Below are 20,029 nucleotides of genomic sequence, written 5' to 3'. Positions count from 1 at the left end.
GAAGTAGTTCTTGAACAAACCGACTCTCGGATGGACAGGCAGACAGACGCACGTTTCTAAACTACGTGGTAAGATTAATGTCACCTCTGTGACTCCCGAGTATCTGTGGGGTTTTCTCAAAACGTGGCTGAGTTTTCCCAGCTCCGTTTGAACTAGGCTGTTGGAGAACTTGCCTCTTAGCAGAGAAGTGACCAACCCAGCTGTGCCAAGCTGGAGTGCTCCCAGACAGCAGATGAGGATGTAGCCACCAGTCCCAACACACAGCTCGTGCTCTAGAACAGTCATGGAAATGGTGACCAGATTTGCACCATGTGGCTTTGATCACTTGGTGTTTTCTCTCAGCAAAACCTCCCCCTGTGATCCCAGGCCTTCCTCCGAAATGCTAAGGGGTAACGGGAGCTTTCCGTTCAGTGCGCTCATCCAACGCTGCCTCGCCTCGCCTCGCCTCTTCTAGTGCCAGCAGTCTGAGGAATTCATTCCTGTTCATTGAGATGTAATGTGTTACCACTTGACGTTAATGGAAATTGATCTTATGGTCCAATTTTGTTCAGCACCAGCGGCTTTATCTAGGTCGAGTGGTTTAGAGAGAGGCCTTAGTACTGTAGAGCAGCCTATTTCTGAAATACCAGTTATGAAGACACATTGTAAAATCAATAGGCAGCCACTTGTTAGTGATGGCTCCTGCTGGCACATCTTTCTGGTTTCCTTCTTCCCCACCAGTGTGTCTGGTTTGTTAATTCAGCTACATCCTGCAGGGCATTTGAGAACACAGATTCCTTTGTACAGGGATAAGTTTTAAAATAATCCGAGAATATTCAGTTATGGAGGGAATCGTAAGAACTGCTTGATGTAGTCTCTGGAATGTAGTGCGTGCATCAGAAAATAGGGTCCCCGACCCCAAACACATCCATCTTAAGCATTATTCAGCCTTCAGTATTTTATGGATGAGATCCCAAAAGCCAAGTTTTTTCCCATCTAGGGATCCCAAGTAAACCTCCAACCAAAAGTGAAGAGCAAATGTCCTACCAGCATGGACTTTTATAGACCGAAGAAACCCTGTTACAGACCCACACCCTTCTGTTCTCTTGTGGCCTGCTGCACTCTGCACAGCCTCGCTGAGGACGAAGGGGAGTGTTTTCACTTGGCGTGGTCTTTCGGACACTACTGGTTTGCAGGCCAGCTACAGGCAACCAGAAAGTAGACCCAGCATCACTGCCTCGGTGCAGGCAGGAACTGGAAGTCAGGAATGTCCTGTTTTCCCACATCCTTAGAAAGGAGGAGGTGGGGATGGCCGGATGCAATGCTGTGATGGGGCCTGTAATTTGTAACCAGTTGGTATTGTTGTGCTCCTGTCACCAGAGAGCCTAGAAATCCGGGTGCCATGGAAAAATGTAGACTTTGCATTTTTACAGAGAATCTTCGGTTTTTGCATTTTGTGAAAAATAAAAAACCAGCCGTTACCCATTGACTGCATTTGACGGAAAGTACCAGCGTGGCTGGTTCCGTGTGCTCCCCATCTTGTGGTTGATTTTTGAATGTGCTTTAAATTCACATAGCCAAACGTACGCCAATAAACTGCCTCCAGCGTGCAAAGGTTGCACTTCAGCCTCCTGCACTAACTCAGACCATGAGTGACATTAACATCAAAGCAATGTGTGCTTCATAGTTTGGGCTTACAACCAATTTTCAGAAAATACAGACTGCAGCTATAGAGTATCTGGTAGAGGTAAGAAATGCAAATTGCAATTCTATTAGTTTTATTTTTTTATAATGATTGAAGGCCCTGGTAGTCTCTGCTTAAACATCCGAAATATCAATGAACCAGTATGTTCAGCAGAAACCCCTGTATAGTCTGGCTGACGAAACCGAAGTTCAGTGTTTCATTTTAATCGTGGAAAAACAAAACAGATTATTTTTGTGTTGGGAGATTTTTTTGATCACAGAAAACGAGTCCCCTGCTTATCTCCACTCCAGAACCGTTCCCCAGCATGGGCCTTTGCTCTGCTGCTCTGCAGAGAGGGAGGGGAGTCTCCTTCCTCCCTCCTATCTTGCTTGACATGACTGGCCCAGCCGTGGGATTTCCATTCTCTCCTCTAGACCCTCTGGTTGTATGTGCAGACTTTGTTAATGATTCTGGTCTCCTAGCAGGCTGCTGTGGGGTCAATCAGCCGAGCCCTGTACCCTCAGTGCATGGCACTGCAAAGCCCCAGGGAAACTGGGACACGCAGAGGCATAAAAAACCATGACCCCCGTGCTCATGTCCATCACGCCCCTCCGAGGGACAGTCTTGTCCATGAGAGTCCTGGCTGGGAGGCTTGGTTCCCCTGAGGTGAAGCGCCCGAGAGCGTTGTTTGGTCCTGGGTAGAAGGGGCGAGTCCCTTTGCTTTATGTTGTGCATCCCTGCCAGCCTGCAGTGCCGTCGCTCTGGAAAGCTTTGATTGCCCCTGCTTCAGGCAGCCCCCAGACATGCTGGGAAGAATTAAATGTGTCCTTTGTTGCACATGGGGCTTAGCTGAGTGAGATTGAGGGGAAACTCCAGCCAGCACCTGTTACCCGAGCTGGTCTTAGGGGCGGGCGAGCCTGGCGGTTGTTTGGGGCCGCCGACAGAGCCGGTCTTAGGGGCGGGCGAGCCGGGCGGTTGTCTGGGGCCGCCGACAGAGCCGGTCTTAGGGGCGGGCGAGCCGGGCGGTTGTCTGGGGCCGCCGACAGAGCCGGTCTTAGGGGCGGGCGAGCCAGGCGGTTGTTTGGGGCCGCCGACAGAGCCGGTCTTAGGGGCGGGCGAGCCGGGCGGTTGTCTGGGGCTGCCGACAGAGCCGGTCTTAGGGGCGGGCGAGCCAGGCGGTTGTCTGGGGCCGCCGACAGAGCCGGTCTTAGGGGCGGGCGAGCCGGGCGGTTGTCTGGGGCCGCCGACAGAGCCGGTCTTAGGGGCGGGCGAGCCGGGCGGTTGTCTGGGGCCGCCGACAGAGCCGGTCTTAGGGGCGGGCGAGCCGGGCGGTTGTCTGGGGCCGCCGACAGAGCCGGTCTTAGGGGCGGGCGAGCCGGGCGGTTGTCTGGGGCCGCCGACAGAGCCGGTCTTAGGGGCGGGCGAGCCGGGCGGTTGTCTGGGGCCGCCGACAGAGCCGGTCTTAGGGGCGGGCGAGCCGGGCGGTTGTCTGGGGCCGCCGACAGAGCCGGTCTTAGGGGCGGGCGAGCCGGGCGGTTGTCTGGGGCCGCCGACAGAGCCGGTCTTAGGGGCGGGCGAGCCGGGCGGTTGTCTGGGGCCGCCGACAGAGCCGGTCTTAGGGGCGGGCGAGCCGGGCGGTTGTCTGGGGCCTGTCGCTCGTTGGATCATTTCGCAGGGCTTGAGAGACTTGCTGCTTGTTAGTTCACGTTTGCTTCTCCCTGCTCTGCATTCCGGCTGGGAGATGTCAGATTGCCCCTGGCAGACTGTGGGCTCTGTGCTCGGGGGCAAGCAGACAGCCTAGCTCCTCATAGCAGGAGCCTTTGGGGTGCATTGCCAACCAAAGCTGCCCTTTGCGTCCTTGGCCTTGCAGTGCAGCTGCTTCGGGTGCTAGAGGCACATCCTGCCCTGCTTGCCGCTCTGGCGAGGGTCCGTCTCCACCAGCCTCTTCCAAAGGGTCTAACTGACGGGCTGTTTGTGGCACTCCAGCTGGAATAATGATCCCTGGTGAACTAGGACTCTGGTGTGTTCCTCCAGCCAGCTAGCAGCATGCTGAGTGCACGGCCGTTTGGCAGAGCTGGAGTGCGCTCTTCAGGACCTGCAGGAGGCTGCGCGGGAAAGGAAGGATCAAACGCCAAGCAGGGGTGCATGGACTGGCAGAGAACAAGTTGCAAGTGAGGCGCTAGAAGGGCTAGAAGCCACGGTACGGGGAACTGTGGGAACAGCCGTGGAGGATGCCTAGGCAGAGGTGGGCAGGAGTCTTATTGGGAGGCCTCCAAGATTTTGGTACGTGGTCGAGGGCCACGCTGTCCTCTAGGAGGAGAGCGGGGTCTGGGATGGGTGGGTGCAGAAGGGGGCCTGGGGTGCAGGAGACGGTGTGGGTCTGAGAAGGAGTTTGGGTGAAGGAAGGGGCTGTGAGCTGGGGCAGGCGAGGATTCTGGCTTGGGGGAGGAGTGGGGAGGTGCAGGGTCGGGGAGGGAGTTTTGGGGGGGAGGTGCTTACCTAAGGTACAGCTCCTGGCCAGCAGCCCCAGAGGCTGTTCCATGTGGCTCTGCATTGCGGGGAGGGTGGGTTTCCCATGTTGCTCCCACCCCCAGCAAAATCGCTCAGCTCCAATTGGCAAGAAACTGACCAATGGGAGCAGAGAAATTGATTTGGGTCTCTTTGTGTTCTCATCTGCTGCATATTTTTTTAAATGGCGGGGAAAGGTCTCTTGTATTCACAAATCAATCGGTTCAATCAGCTGATGAATAAATTAACGTGGTTGTTTTGCTTCCCTCTCCAACCCCATAGCGGCTTCCCAAGTGCCACCTTTCCGTGACAACGTAAAGCACTTGTCGCCTCCTGTCGAGGTCTGCCCTTGTGTATTTCTGGTGGCAGCCTCGCAGGCGGCTCTAACAGGTCTCGTGCTGTTGGAAAACGGAACGGCCTCGTTTGGGGCTTTGTTCATCCCGCTGGGAGGTCTCGCCCCAAGAGCTGTTGGTCTCTGGGTGTCCTTTTATCCAAGTTTGAGGAGCTGCTGGTCTTGGCCAATCTCTGATGATCTCTGTGCAGAACTGCAATGAAAGAGGCAGCTGCATGATCTGTCATACCCAGGACTGGGCCGGAGATGGGCTTCCGGAGTCCAGCGCCTGGTTACATGGAGCATTTCGGACCATGCTCAGAGATGGGTGGTGCCAGCGTCACGCCTCCCGCTGATGGCGCTAGTCTCAACGGTGCTGTATTTTCAGAGGCCAGGTCTGCGTCCTGCCAGCGGCTCCCTGCAGAGGCTCCCAGATGGCCTGGACGGGGAGAGTGGGAGGAGTGTCTTGCAACTTTAGCAACAAGGGTGGGGGGGGGGTCTCTTGTCTTTCCAGTGAGGTACCTGGTGTTCTGTTACGTCTCAGCACTGCTAAAACTTGGAGGGGGGGGGGGTCAGACCTGTGCCCATGTGTTCAGCGCCTACTGACGGAGGCATTTCCTGGGCACTAATGTCCTTCAGCTGAGGCTAGTTCTTCATCCCCGTCACATGGTCACAGAAGGAGCCTTGTTCTTGCTAGGGAGGTTGTGATGCAGCAAAGCGCTTAAAGATAAGCATCCCCTTGAGCGCTTTGCTGAGCTGTGGACGGGGGATTTTCCTCGCCTGCGTTCTGTTTGGGGGTGTTAATAACATCCCAGCTCGGGAGACTGTCACACAGTGGCGTGCAATGATGGCGAAAGCTGCCTCCGCCCATTCCTCCCAGCCGGGCTAGTGCAGATGTCTTCCCTCTCCTTGCTGCAGGTTCCCTTTGGAGGTATGTCCGTTCCAGCATGTCTCTGTCTGGGTACATGCCCCCTCTCTGTGACCCAAAGGATGGGCATCTCCTGATGGACGGAGGCTATATCAACAACCTTCCAGGTATGTGTGTAGACAGCTGCTTGCAGTTCACCGAGACAGCTTGTAAAACTCCATTGGCACAGCCTCATGTCGGTGTGGTTGCCTTCCCGAACCACGCCGTTCTGGTCTCATGGAGGCCAGAAGGGCAGCATTGGCCTCTGGGCATGGGGCCTCTGCTGAGTCATACGAGCTTCTGCCCGAGTGAATGTGTTAGTCTCTCTGTGCCACAGGGCTCCTTGCTTTTGCTGAAACACTCACCTTCCAAAGCCATGTCAGGCTATTTATTGGAACCTACGTTCGTGTGTGTTTTAACAAGAGGAGCCAAGGAACAAAACTATAACAAATGGTCTGTCCTCCTCCTTGAGTCCGCTGAAAGAACAGTGTGAATACGACCCGATTCTGAATGTGAAATGGTCACTGCTCAGAGGGTCTAAAGGGCCAAAGTGCCTTAGTGTCATAACTGATTAGGCTGGCGAGGATCGAGATCATAGTGAGGAGACAGTGTTGGTGCTGGGGACGTCCGTCTCCTGGCAAAGCGTTTCTGGATGTCGGCTGGAGGCTGAGTCCTGTCCTGTTCTGTGCTTGTGGAGTGTGTCCTTGGGAATCAGTGTCCCTGTGCCTGCTGGCCAGCTCCAGGCTGCAGAAGAGGGTGCTGGGTAACGAGGCTGTGGCTTTGCTCCCAACAGCGGATGTTGCACGGTCCATGGGCGCCAAAGTGGTGATTGCGATTGATGTGGGCAGCCGGGATGAGACGGATCTGACCAACTACGGCGACGCGCTGTCCGGCTGGTGGCTGCTGTGGAAGAGGTGGAACCCCCTCGCTGAGAGAGTGAAGGTACCGTGCGTGTGTGTGGCAGAAGCAGACGGGAGCGGCCCCGTGGTGGTCTGAGAAACCAGCCGGGAATCAGTTGCTCTGTCACCTGTGTTGTGCGGCGCCAGGCGACGTTGGGGAGTGGGCAGGTTGGGCAGGGTCCCAGCATGAAGAAAACGCTGTCGAGAGAATTCAGTTGTCGGAGTCTGGGGGGCGCTAAGTGTGGCGCTCGCCCCGCTCTCCCCTGCATCAGCGTCTGCCCCTAGACCACCCAGCTGGCTCCATGCTCCTCCTCCCTGTCCCAAGTTGATCCCCTCTGGGTGCCAGCAGGTCCTGGAATTCGACACCAGGATCTGCTGGAGCAGCAGCAGCGTCGCCTTTGCTCCACGGAGCCGGTCTCAGCCGTTGGCAGGCCAAAGCCTGCAGTGCTTCTGACGGGCTCTGGGCTGCTTGGCAGGTGCTGAACATGGCAGAGATCCAGACCCGGCTTGCCTACGTGTGCTGTGTCCGGCAGCTGGAGATGGTGAAGAACAGTGACTACTGCGAGTACATCCGGCCGCCCATCGACCGCTATCGCACTCTGGACTTCGGGAAGTTTGATGAAATCTGCGTAAGTGAACCTTGTGGGTCTGGGGCCCCGACGTGCCGATTGCCCCGGGACCCCGCCGCAACACAAGCCGGCTGCTCCAAGGCGCTCTCCTGAGGAGCCTGGCCTCACGTCTCAGATTTCTTACTGCTTAGCTCTCTGTAGCCTTGGAGCTGAGCTGTCCTGCTGATTATGCCAGGCGGGGGGGCTCTGGGTAGGAACCCGAACAGAATCTTTTCCGTTGATTGTGGAATGCCCCGGAGGCGGTTGCAGCTTCCTCGGTTGAAAGCTGAGCTGCTCTGTTCAGTACAAGGGGCAGGGAAGCAGCCTGGCATCGTGTCGTCTCCCCGACTGGGTGAGAACTGCGCACAAGGTCCGAGGGTTTGCAGGAGCTGCTCAGGCACAGCAAGCTGGAGGGGGGACTGTCTGGGGCACAGTTCACATTCCAACACTTCTATTAATATTGTGGGCCATCTGCACTTCCTTTGCGCCTGATATAGCGGCAGAAGAACAAACCCAATGTCAGTGGAAGGACGTGATTGATGAAGGGAAGGGGTCAGGTTCACAAGTCTTGGGGGGGTAGTTCTGCCTATTCATGGGGATCCTAACCCAGCATGCGAATTATTGACACCAGATGTGCAGCTGATACTTTGGCTCTTTGTGCGGGGTAAAGGCTTCTGTCCTTCCCGGGGGCCTGGTGTTTAGTAGCTCAGGTCCCTGTAGAGGAGCTGCCCTGTTGTCGCGTTTTGCTCCATTCTCCACGTGTTTGCTCATGTGCGTGTTCGGCCCTGCAGTCCATCAGGTTGTGAAGGGCGGGAGCCTGGGCCTGAGCATCAGCAGCATCCTGCTTCCTACCCGTGCTCAGTGCCTGGCACTCGCGTTGATCCCTCGAGCCCTCGTTCTTTGGGGAAGAACCATTCAGGGCCAAGTGAGCAATTTAAAGCTACAGGTTGAACCGTCCAGTCCGGCAACATCCGTGGCCCGGCATGATGTTAAGTTGCTGGAGAGCCGCCTACCATGGGTGTGGCCACGTCTCCCCCAGTCCCATGCCGTTTGTTACAGCCCCCAGCCCTGGCTCTGGGCTCTAGCGTAGCCCTCAGCGCCCTCTCTCAGCCCCGCGGGCAGTGGCAGGGTGGGTGATGCTGCTGAGCGTCAGCAGGGTTCTTGTGCTTTATCTACTCGTTTCCGTGTGCCAATACAGTAGAGCAGTGTGACAGCCTAACAGAGCTGACCAGCCTTGGCCAGACGTAGCCTATAACAGGGGCATCAGTACAGGCAGGCAGCACTTGGGCATATTGTTCCGTCTACTCAGAACTTGATATGATAGAGGTCTATAAAATCATGAGTGGTGTGGAGAGGGCCGATAAAGAAAAGTTATTTATTAGTTCCCTAAATAGAAGAACTAGAGGACACCAAATGAAATTAATGGGGAGCAGGTTTAAAACTAATAAAAGAAAGTTCTTCACACAGCGTGTAGTCAACCTGTGGAACTCCTTGCCAGAGGAGGCTGTGAAGGCTAGGACTATAACAGAGTTTAAAGAGAAGCTAGATAATTTCATGGAGGTTAGGTCCATAAAAGGCTATTAGCCAGGGGACAAAATGGTGTCCTTGGCCTCTGTTTGTCAGAGGCTGGAGAGGGATGGCAGGAGACAAATCGCTTGATCATTGTCTTCGGTCCACCCTCTCTGGGGCAGCTGGCACTGGCCACTGTCGGCAGACAGGATACTGAGCTAGATGGACCTGTGGTCTGACCCAGTACGGCCGTTCTTATGTTCTTACTCGCCTTGGCAAAATAAAAATACAAAGAGCCCTTCTTCCTGCAATGTCGTCCTCCCATGGTCTGGCAAATTCCCAAGTTTGGCACGGGCAGGCCCCCGGGTGCCGGTCTGCAGAGGTTCAGCTGGTACATTCCTCACCATGAGAGCTGCCATCCCGCTTTCACAGATCTGCTGGAGAAGCGTGTTCTCACCTCCCCCACTGGCCTGCTAGCCGCATTCCCGCATGCTCCACCTGTTGTAGGGTCTCTGAGCCCTGGTGACTGGAGTGGGCATGCGTGGGCCATTGTATCTAGCCCTCTTCTAGGCAATCCCATGGAATGTAGCAGTCACGGAGCATGTAGATCCCTGGTGATTCCCCTCCAGACCCACCTCCGCAGCAGCACGTGCACATAGGCCAGTAGCCGTACGCCAGGAACCCTCCACTCCAGGTTTGGGGGGCCAGTCTACGCACACCCAGATGTGGCCATGCTGCATTGTAGGCTAGGGAAGCAGCGGCTCTGAACATGAGCTGGGGTCATGGTGGCTAATCAGCTGAACACAAGCTTGGCGTGTGGGGTGTACACGGGGCCGTCTGGAGCAGGAGCAGAGAGACTTTCTCTCTCCCGATGTTGCACTAATGTGACTGTGACCAGCTGTAGTGTCCACAGTGCGCGGGTTCAGAGAGGAGCCACGAGTCTAATCCTTCAGCCATCCTTCAGTCCAGTTAGCTGGATGTCCAAAAAGAGGGTTAATGGGGGGGCTTGATTGCAATCTACCTATTTGGGGAACAAAACTTTGGTATTGGGCACTTCAGCTTGGCAGAGAAAGGCCCAACGTGGTCCAGTGGCTGGCCGGTGGAGCCACACAAGTTCAGAGACTCCTCTGTACGTTTTTACAAGAAGGGTCGTCAGTCACTGGGATGGTTTGTCAAGAGCCATGATGGATTCTCCAGGACTGACCATTTTCTAAACTGTTTGCTCTAGGAGTAATCACAGAGCAGGTCTCTACCAGCATCAGACCAAATGATCACAGCAGCACTTCCTGGCCTTGGACTCTACAAAGCCATTGCCAGAATGGTCTGGAGACTGAACAGAATTCTCCCTCTGGTCTGTGATCTCAGGTTCCATTCACTTCCCAGGACAGCCCCTCGAAATAGGCTTTCAGCCCTCTCAGGATGTGTCCTGCTCCTAGACCAAGACCCACTGGTCTCCTGGAGCGTCCCTCCCGTTTCAGAGACGAGATCCGGCGCATGAGCTACAGAGCCAGGAAGCGCTTGGGACAGGCTGTGGTCGCTATGGGTGCGTCTACGCTGCACCGCAGGGCGAGATAAGATGCGCAGTGTGAGTGACATCTCCTCTCGATGCTGTTTGGAGATGTGGCACTGTCTACACAGCGCTTGGAAATAAATCGCCCTTCCGCAATGCCCCTGCTGCTGGTGGAGTGAGGGTTACAGGGTGTCGGAGGAGCGAGCCCGTTATTCGAAATAGCGGGTGCGCTGTGAAGAAGCGGGGTGCCTCTGTTACCCCGACATAGCGCCGCAGGGCAGGCGTAGCCTGTGGAGCGTTGAACTCATCCTGACCCCTCCTCTGCCAGTCAGCGACCACAGCCACTGCTCTGAGCACGAGAATTCAGTTCCTCCCAAAGACTGGCGCTATTCCATGCTGCCAGTGGGGCGCCACGCTGTCATTCCCAGTGCAAGCTGGAGTTCCAAAGGGCCGGACAATGGGGCAGGTGTGGTAGAAGCCCCTGCCCGCAGGCACTTGAGCAGTAGGGAGGCTGCTCGTCTCCCCTCTAACCGAACCTGGAATGTGCCTCGCGGGCGGCTCGCGTGTATCCAGGAGCACAGGTCGGTCGTGGCCCATGCTCATGAGCTTTGCGGTCCCCTTTCCCATAAGGGGCTGTGGGATAAAATAAACCCTAGTTCCTGTTTCGTTGGCGTCTCCTGCTGAGCACGGCTGTGTGCAGGATGGTGTGTTCCCTGACATACATTGGGGCCAAAGGTCACGGGAACTTCCTGATGAGAACTGGCACCTTGCTTCACTTATTGGCTCCCCAGTTCGTAGGCTGGATGTTTGGAGGGGCTAAGAGCCGAGATGCCGCATTCGAAATCCCAACGCTGTGCTCAGCATTCACGGCGCACGGGGTTTGCCCGCCATTGATGCGGTTTTATTATTTCTGATTGTCTCTTTCTTTCCAGGAAGTGGGGTACCAGCATGGGAAGACGGTATTTAACGTCTGGAGCAGGAGCAGCATCCTTGACAAGATGTTAAAAGACAGGCAGGAGGTCTGCAAATCCAAAACCTCCGGTGTAAGTGTTCAAAGTTCTCCTCTCATTCCATGCTGTCACCCAGCAGCCTGTGCACAGCTGACTCGGGTGTGGCTGTAAAACGTATTGCAAGGCTATCAAAGGCGCTCTGTCATGGACCCCTCCGGAGAACACAGGCATGTTCCTTAAAAGTGCACGGCAGGAAATTAAGAGACTAACCAAAATCTGTAGAATCCTGAGCTTTCGTGGGCAAAACCCACTTCCTCAGATGAACCAGAGAGGAGTGAGGTGGGTTTTGCCCACGAAAGATCAGGATTCTGTAGATTTTTGGTTGGTCTTTAAGGTGCCATGGGACCACTTGTTTTTAAAGTTAGACTCACACGGCTGTCCCTCTGAGATGCGGTACATTTCGTTAGTCTCAGATTTTTCGCATCCCGAGTTTGTATCATGTTCACACAAGCCTCAGTACCCTGCCATGCCTCCTGCCCACTGCCGATGGTTTGCTAGGCCGGTGACTTCTGTGAGCAGGCGCTGCTGCCGTGTTACAACCTCGCAGTCCATCAGACCCACGGCTCGCTGTCACGAACGGAGCTTTCAGCCGCTGTCCGAGACGCTGCATCGTGCCCTTACTGGGCTCATCTAGACCATGCCGAACAGGGGAAAGAGGATATGCAAATTCTGTGGGAATTTGCATATCTTCTTCTGATCACACTTTCGAAAGTGAAAGTATTTTAGATGCAGCTTTTTCATCAGAACCCTCCCCCCCTTTGTCAAAAAGCCGCGTAAACCTCATTTTTTGAGGAAGAGCGGCTTTTCGACAAAGGGGGGTTCTCCAAAAAACCGTGTCTAAACTACTTTCACTTTGGAAAGTGCAATTGGAAGAAGCTATTTAAATGCTCCTTCGAGTGTCCCCTGTGGCCTAGCTGAGCCCACTGTGTGTTCGCTCCACTGCCAAAGCGCCTGCGCGGCCTGTTTCAGAAAAGCCGTCGAAGACACTGAAGGGCTGCGGCGTTGTCACCGTGGCAGGGCGGGGCAGGTTTAAAGCCCCCGTGTGTGCTCACTGGCATAGTAGCCAATGCTGCGGCTGAGAACCGGGCCGCCCTGACATGCCAAAGGGTGCTCAGTGTGGCTGAGAAGCTGGAACTATGTTGAGATTTCCACGTAGAGCCAGAGACAGGCTTTGGGTGGCTCCTTGGGGAAGGGAATCCCTGGGTGCCAAGCTGGGGGGGGTCTCAGCACTTTTCTTGGGGGGCCCCCCAACATGCAGTTAAACCCCCATGGACCAGCGGTGGGGGGGGCCTCACGGCAGGGACGTTGGGCATAGCTGTAGTTTGACTTTTATTGGGGGGTGCAGGGGCAAATCCTGCTGGAGAGTAAGGCTGTTTCTATGAAGGGCATTGTCTGTCGACCAGCCCGTATGAACGAAAATGACAGAAACGGGACGGCAGAATGCTAATGACGGGGCCACTAGCGTGTCACGCTGATGCCAGCGGTGGGCGTTAGGGCCCGCTCTGTGGGCCATGGGCAGCCTGCAGGCCCTAGGCTGGGCGCCCCTGTTCTAAGGGACCATTCCGCCTTGCCTGTCCCTTTCCCAGCCCCGGAAGGGAGCTCCTTGTCCCTTGGAAGATTGTGAAGTTGAACCAGTAAAATCCTTGCCTGGGCTTGCACTGCCGGTGCCGGTGTGTTGCACACCAGGTCCTGCAGTTCCGGCTGTCGATAAGGGTTTGCCAGCTCTTTGCTGACGTGCTCTCATGGTCTTCCCTGGGGAGCCCCCAATGAGCAGGCAGTGGTGAGGCAGAGGGGCCAGTGCGTCTCCTGGGGCTGCTCTCCTGGTGTGCTGGGAGCGGAGGGTGAAGGGACATGGCCACAGCAGCCCTTCCATGGGCCAGAGGAGCGGCCAGATTCGAACTGCGCTTGGGGCTCTCCCCGTCTCTGGCTCTGTCCCACTTTATTCTGGGAGTAATGGCCGGTGCTCAGTGGCCTTCGGGGGCGCTCCCCGTTGAACCCCTCGGGTCCCAGCCTGTGGGGAAAGGGTTCCTGCAACCCGAGCCCACCTCTCCCAAAACGGAGAGCTGTTACTATGGGAATGAGCTGCTTTTCCATGGCAACCCTCACCCAGAGTTTGTGTGTGACGTGTAACCCGACGTCGGCGAGTTGTTGCAGTTGACTGATACCCAGGTGCTTGGCTTGCATTGCAGATTGTCACCTGCCCTAGCACCTCCTTCACTGATTTGGCAGAAATCGTGTCCAGAATCGAGCCGGTAAAGGCAGCTCTGGTGGACGGTGAGTGGGCTCCTCGGGACAGTCACGCGACGGCTGACAGGCTTTTTGGGTGACGACTGCTGCTGCAATACAGTGTCCATGGTGCCACCCGCCTGCTTCTCTCTCCTCCGTAGCCAGCCAAGAATACTCTCAAGTCACCCCAGGGCTGCCTCCTTCTCTGGCCATCAGCCCAGACTGAGCGCCTCTCGGGCTTTATAGCCTGCTGCCAACCCGAGCATGCCCAGCAGAGTGGGAAGGGGCGTGGCCTCTCCTGCTAACGGGTTAACCCCTGGTGTACCAGTGCAGGGCTGATTCACCTGTTCACAGGGCCGCTTAATATTACTGAAGTTGCACCACTGATCCCCCAGTATTTAAGCAGTAAAAGTGTGGGGGGGATGGCTCAGTGGTCTGAGCACTGGCCTGCTAAACCCAGGGTTGGGAGCTCAATCCTTGAGGGGCCATTTAGGGAGCTGGGGCAAATCTGTCAGGGATGGTGCTTGGGCCTGTCATGAGGGCAGGGGACTGGACTGGATGACTCTTGAGGGCCCTTCCAGCTCTAGGAGATGGTCTGTCTCCACATATATTAAAATGGGGCGTAATCTTTATACTGAGAGTCTGAAACCCCGTAGGACATGTAATTATTGGGCATGTGCGGCAGCCTCAGGATCTGGCTATTTAAAAAAAAAAATGTAATGTAAATATCTCAAAAGTACCAGGCCGTATGAGACTGCGGCCGCCTGCAGATTCCCGCGGAGCGGCGCCGGAGGGAGCGCGGTATCGCCTGCACCGGTGGAGCTATCGGAGAGAGACAGACCCCTCGCAGGGTTGCCGGGATGGGCCCTGGTCTCCGAGAGCAGCCGCGTGATCTTCTCACAGTCGGCCTTGTCGTTCCCTGCCGCTCCTGTCGTGTTGCCCCGTGTACCGTTCGGATTGCTCGCTCTTTGGGGCAGGGACCAGACCTTCCCATTGGCCCTCTGGGGCACCGCTGCCGAGTGCAGCAGGACTGACCGTATCAGGCCAGCCCGGCGGGCCGTGTGTACGCAAGCTGGTCCACAGCCCCGAGCCCAGTGCTCTGAGCGGGTAAAGCACTTCACCCGATGGGCTCTGTTCCTGCTCCTCACCTGTGCGAATCCGTGCAGCGCACGGTAGCGAGCTCACAGCTGTGCAAGCTGCTTGTCTAGAGCCATCTCCAGCTGCTTGGAGTGAGCGTGAACCAGGAAGTTGTGAACCTCTGGGACTAGGATCCTGTGTGGTGCGTTACAGATCCAGTGAGCTCCGTTCCAGCGTCTCCTCGCCAGGCTCATCTCGAGAGCTCCTTGTAATCGGAGCCATTCTCTTTGATAAAAGCTGCACCCGTTCCTCTGAACTCTTCAGGGAGAAGTAATGGCCACGTGTTTTCAATCCCTTTTCTGCCAGCTTGTTACAGCCATTGTGAGAGACTAGAACGCCGGGAACAGGCTGTCCTGTCAGCTGCAGAACGCAGCAGATGCTATTGACTGAGCCAGCCGAGCAGCACTTCAGTCATCAGCTAATTCGTTTTACGTACACGATTGTTCCTCAGTACCCCACTGGAAGAGAGCTTCTTCTTCGCCCTCGTGTGAGGCTGGGTGGCCCTTCAGTACGGTCCAGCGCTGCCTGCCTGGCCCGGGGCTGGGCGTACCGTGGGCCCCCCTTGCACTGCTGCCGTGCCCCCCACAGAGGTGTCTGCATTTCCAGTTGGGCAGGATCGGCCTGTGCTAAATCTTTGCTCCCTGCCAGCAGTGGAGGCCCAGGCACTGCTGATCTGCTGTCTGGCACGGATCATGTAGCCCAGGGATTGGGAGCGTTTCACTGGGCCCCCCGCCTGCCGGGCGTCCTCGTACTGGGCTGAGCTCACCGCAAGCAGCAAGGTCCCGTGCGGGCTCAGGGCTCGCTTTGCACTGTGCTCGGTACGAGGCTGCAGCCTTCATGCCAGGTGTTCCCCCATCCCCACGGGCGGGGGGACGGGGGGGGCTCAGGGCAGCGCGCCAGCCAGGCAAGCCAGACCTCACAGGGCTGTAAACCCAGGAACACGGGGCCTGCCCTCCGTGGGGGAGGGGCCCTGTGGTCAGGGTCAGCTGGGCGGGTGCCGGTCCCTGGCGCGCGCACTGTGCTGAGACGTGGCAGCTGAGAGCCACGCGCCTGCCGTGCTCTGGGATCCGGGCCGGCTCTGCGGGTGGGGCCACGGCCCAGCAGGGCGTTGGGACAGTCGGCAGCGCGAGCGGGCGCCGGGTTGGGATGTGAAGGGAGGGGGTGTGGCGTGATGCTGGTGCCGTGGCTTTGCCAGCTGGTTCTCCCTGCGGGCGACGAACTGCCCCAGTCTGGGGAGGAGCCACATGTGGCCGCACCGCTGGCTGCCACAGGGGAGCTGGGACGTGGCGCTGCTGGACGTGTGGAGACACCGGCTCAGGGAGTTCTCCTGCTGGATCCTTCTGAAAGGCCTGAGACGAGTGATGCGACAGGCAGCACAAATGAGTCTGTAACCTTCTTGTGTGGACTCTCCTGCGACTTGTCTGGAGGCTGCTTTGTGGGGAAAAAACGAAATCATCTGAGCAACCCTGTCCTGTTCCTAGGGGGAGAGCTGTCCAGTGCTTAGACCCTGGGGGTGGCGCTGGGCTTCTATGGGGGACTGTTGTGCTGCTGGTCACGTTTGGCCTCAGTTTCCCCAGCTGTAGCTGCTCACGGAGCCATAGGCACAAGTGAGGAAACAGCTTTGGCACCCCCCAGAATCCCACAGCCTGACCCTCGAGAGGAGAGGGAGCAGGAAAGCGCAGAGGCAGGGTGCGACTGGTTCAGTGATCTAGCAACAGGAGTTTAGCCAAGCTAATCGGATCCCCAGAAAACGAAGCTCCCGCTCTCAGGAAGCCAAGCAATGGGCACGTGAGTTACGGTGGGCGAAATACCAAGCAGAAAGGAGGAGGCCAAAGGGAAGATCGGCGTGCTAAAGGCAGACCTCAAATCAGGCTTGTGAGCATGCGGGAGGCCAGGCTGTCCGTGAAAGCCGCCAGGGAGCGAGCGGGTCAGAGGAGAACAGCAATTTCTTTGTGTCAGTTTTCACCATCGAAGATCCTGGGAGCTGCTCCGTGCCCGAGCTCTTCAGGTGATGTGGCGGCGACTGAGCAGTGCAGATGGAGGTTGCGGGAACAAACTGGTAGATGAAGGATGCTCAAGTTCCTGGACTGGGTGGCGGGTCCAAGAGGGTTAAGAGGAGGGGGTGATAAATCTGCAGCCTGTCAGCCAGCTCAGTGGCTGTCACGCCAGACGGCGGCAAACGTCTTACTCCGACTGGCGCGAGGGACTCCCCAAATGGCAGAGTGGTGGGTCGCACTGTGGTACCAGGAGGGTGGGCTGGGGCAGCCGGGAGAATGGAATGATAAAACACCCAGGTCCCAGAGATGGATCTGAACATGCCAGCGTGGGCTCAGTCAGAGACCATCCCCCCTTTGACCAAACCCGTCTCAGCCAAAACTCCTGTGGGGGTGGGGCTGGGCAGGTCAGCGGCTGAATGTTCAGTTGCCAGCGCTGTCAGAGAGCGCCGAGGGGCATTGCAGGGCTGGTGAGGGCAGAGGCACCTCTGGCACCGAAGTGGTTGGCCCCGTTCGTGTACGTTGCTTTGCTCTGACCTGCAGATCTTCCCAGATCCTGCCAGAGTCCCACAGGAGAATAAAGAACGTGATAAATAACTGCCAGGCTCCGTCCCCGGCCTGACGCAGCTCTGCCAAACAAACTGTTCCTTTCCCTGCATGTTTGCAGGAATTTGTGGCGTTAATCTTTGCACGTATTTACTAGTGACTGCAGCATTTCTGCAGCGCGATCAGGGTGTTCCCTTTACAGTGTCGTTAGGTGTGAAAGTGAAGGTCCTGCGGTGGGGGGGGGGAGCGGTTTCACACCTCCGTAGCCAGGCAGTTTAACTGCAGCTGTGAGCAGGCTGGAGAGCTGATGCCTCTAAAATGACAGCTGGATTTGTGGTCCCCAGGGAAAAGCCACTGGCTGGTTGAGATGCCATGAGTTGGTCAAACCCAGCCGTGTGCTTTGTAGCTCAGGAAGCGGGTAGTGAGCGTTGTAACCCTCCCACCCTGCCCTCTCCGTGCTGCTGGTGCCAACAGCGCCTAATGATTCTCTTTTCCCTTCTCTTCAGATGAATCTGACTATCAGACTGAGTATGAAGAAGAAATCCTAGACACCCAGAGGGAGGATTACGCCAATTTCCTAAGCAGCCAGCTGGAGGAGGATTCTGACTCCGTAAGACCTGTGCTCTACATTGGCTCTGAGTGCCGTCTTTCCAGCCTAGAGACTGACGAGCTCCGCTGGCGTGGAGCCCTTGGAGTTGGGTGGTGGGATCGCGCCCTACAGGAGTGTGAGGGGGGCCAGCTGAGGGAAGCAGCACATCAGGCTGGCGCTGACGGGCCGGCAGGAGACCAAACGCTCTGGAGTGCAGTGCAGGGTAGTGAGTGTGCCCGAGCCTGCTCCGTCGCTGGCCAGCTGCTTCCATGTCGCCTATAAACCTTCCAGTCTCGGGAGGTTGCAGGACGGAACCAAACCCTAGCCAGGAACTTGGGTGTGGCTAAAACGTCCCAGTGTCATTGAACGGGTCCGTCCAGGAGCAGGGTGTGGACACGGCTCTGTCCCTTCCCATGCACACAGCAGGGAGGAAGCATGTCACATGGCCAACTTCCCAGGCTGGCACTTAGCTGGATTATAAGTCTCTCTCCATGAAGCTTTTTCTGACCTCCCGTCTTGGAGCACAGCAGCAGTGGGTTCCCACGGCTCCACTCCAGCGAGTCTCCTGGCCTTCCCGTGCCTGCTCCTTTGGGGGGGGCACGAGAGGAAATCCGGGAACCTGCACAGATAAGACAGTGGGAAGGGGGTGAGGCGGCTTCCCTGCTGCGGGGGGTGGCAGCAGAGCATGAGGGCTGGTCAGAGATCCTCTCACTTGTTCCCCTGCTTGTATTTAAAATCTTCATCAGCCAGGCTGCGGTGGGGGTGAGGAAGGCGAGAGGCGCGAACAGGCTGCTAAGCCATCTCCGATGCGGGGTCTCCTGCTGACGAGCGTGTTGGCTCCTCTTTCAGGATGAAGATGTACAGCTAAGAAAACGCCTCAACGTCCCCAAGCAAGAGAGCCGAGCCAGCAGCACAGGGGAGCCCAGCTAAGCCCAGAGGAGCCGTCTGGACTTCTCCTTCATGTGGTCACACGACTGTAGCTTTGCTGGCAACAGCCCTTTGGATTAAGAGGTTGCCTGGTTGGGATGTTGCAGTTCCTTGTCCCTCTCGGATTGGGATGGAGGGCGACCCAGCTGTCCTGGCAGGAGACCCGTCCTATCGCAGCCCAGGAAGTGCTAGGGCGCTGCTCACGTCTCCATGCCCCGCGGAGATCGTGCTGTGGGAACTGGAGCGCACTTTGCTCCTTTTTCCAGGTGCCGCTGTGGGTTGCGAGTGACGGGTGTCTCTGGGGCTTGCAGGGCCTTCTGGGAGTTCCCTGGGGGTAAAAGTGTGGTCAGAGGCTGCTTTGGGTTTGCGTTGCCACGGGCTGTTTGCTGTTCTGGCCCAGAAGGCTCCAAGAAGTGAATATTGGTGGAAAGTTTTTGTGCTGCGGTGGCTGAGGGGGCAAATACACGAGCACCACCGAGTCCAGGGGTGTTTGTATTTGTCACGGGAGCCCAGCAGTCGGTGTTAAATCAACTCTGTTTATTGCAGCTGTGTGAGTGGGAGCAGTGCTGTCTCGATGTTGCTTGAAGACTTACCAGGAAATCTAAATGCTAAAAGTTAATTACTGTGAAGGTTACTCGTTCCCTCAAACATTCTGTAATCAGGCCGTCTGCAGGAGCGTGAAATGCTGGTGCATTTCGTTGCTATTTGCCAGGCAGGGTAACTGCCGTGGGGTAAAGGCGTCTGCCACCGATCAGTTACCGCTGGGTGAGGGGTGATAAAATGCCACCGACCTGTGCAGCCCGTACGAGTTAATGCCACAAAGGCGCACAGCAGCCAGGCAAAACTGCCCAGCTGTTGCGGGGCCCCACAAGGCTGCAGCCATCTGACGTGGGGCAGTGCAGGCCCCTGCCCAGCATGCATTGCTCGGTCACAGTCCTGGGGAAGAATTGTCAATGCCAACCATTTTTGGGGGTGCACCAGTACCCCAAAGATCTTAAGTCCCTTCCACTGACCCCCGAACTGGCCGAGATGACACGTGCTCCTGTGGAGACGCCTCCACCGACACCGGCAGCTGGAGTCCTTTTCATACGTGTATTTTACAATAAAACTGCAGCAGAGAAATGTGTCCTGCTGTCGTTCCCCAGAGACGAGGAGGCGGGTGACTGCACCGATCCAGTCCAGGGGGTAGTTTGTCCACACACGGCTCAAACACATGGACACGTTTAGCATCCGTGGTTTGGATCCACGGGGCGAGTTTGCCACTGAGCTCTGTACAGTCTCCAAGGTGGCGGGTCCCTTTTAAGGCTAGGCACCCACCTTCATCTTTTGTGCAAGGGGGAGCCCCGTGGCTCTACTAGTCTGACTGGGCCCTGGCTTTAGTACCTGTTTCTGGCCGGAGAACTCTCAGCAAGTCCAGAAGAACTTGAACTCCTCTTGGAAACCTCCCCCTTTGGGAGGCAAGCAGCCAGCCAGTGCTTGCCGGAACCCAGGACAGCCCTTGGGGTGCTGTGGGGTTCTTAGGCTGGCCTGGAAAAGCGGGGCTTACCTCCACGCGCAGGCTGGAGGCCTGTCCTCCCCGAAACGCTGACAGTCCCATCGGTCCTCGTGGCCCGCAGGTCTTGTCCCATGTTCTCAAGCTGGCCTTGCGTGCTCAGGCCGACGAGC

General features: G+C 56.8%; 1 protein-coding gene across 5 annotated transcripts in view; it reads left to right on the top strand.

Moving 5' to 3' along the window:
- The window catches only part of PNPLA7 (patatin like domain 7, lysophospholipase), a 120,385-nt gene extending 100,899 nt beyond the window's left edge, over window positions 1-19,486 (top strand). For 4 of the 5 annotated variants that reach the window (XM_075906005.1, XM_075906007.1, XM_075906006.1 and 1 more), the window contains 7 exons: window positions 5,421-5,537; window positions 6,203-6,351; window positions 6,785-6,937; window positions 10,868-10,978; window positions 13,135-13,219; window positions 17,355-17,458; window positions 18,287-19,486. In XM_075906005.1, coding sequence (XP_075762120.1) covers window positions 5,421-5,537; window positions 6,203-6,351; window positions 6,785-6,937; window positions 10,868-10,978; window positions 13,135-13,219; window positions 17,355-17,458; window positions 18,287-18,367 — 800 coding nt within the window. In that variant the 3' untranslated portion in view covers window positions 18,368-19,486. Of the gene's footprint in view, window positions 1-3,697; window positions 3,835-5,420; window positions 5,538-6,202; window positions 6,352-6,784; window positions 6,938-10,867; window positions 10,979-13,134; window positions 13,220-17,354; window positions 17,459-18,286 lie in introns of those variants that run through there. The other variant, XM_075906008.1, reaches the window with a different exon arrangement.
- The last annotated feature ends 543 nt before the right edge of the window (window positions 19,487-20,029 follow it).

This window comes from Pelodiscus sinensis, chromosome 22, assembly GCF_049634645.1.
Source record: "Pelodiscus sinensis isolate JC-2024 chromosome 22, ASM4963464v1, whole genome shotgun sequence".
Classification (NCBI taxonomy): Eukaryota; Metazoa; Chordata; order Testudines; family Trionychidae; genus Pelodiscus; species Pelodiscus sinensis.
Note: the sequence above shows the minus strand (reverse complement) of the source record. Positions and strands in the feature narration are given on the sequence as shown.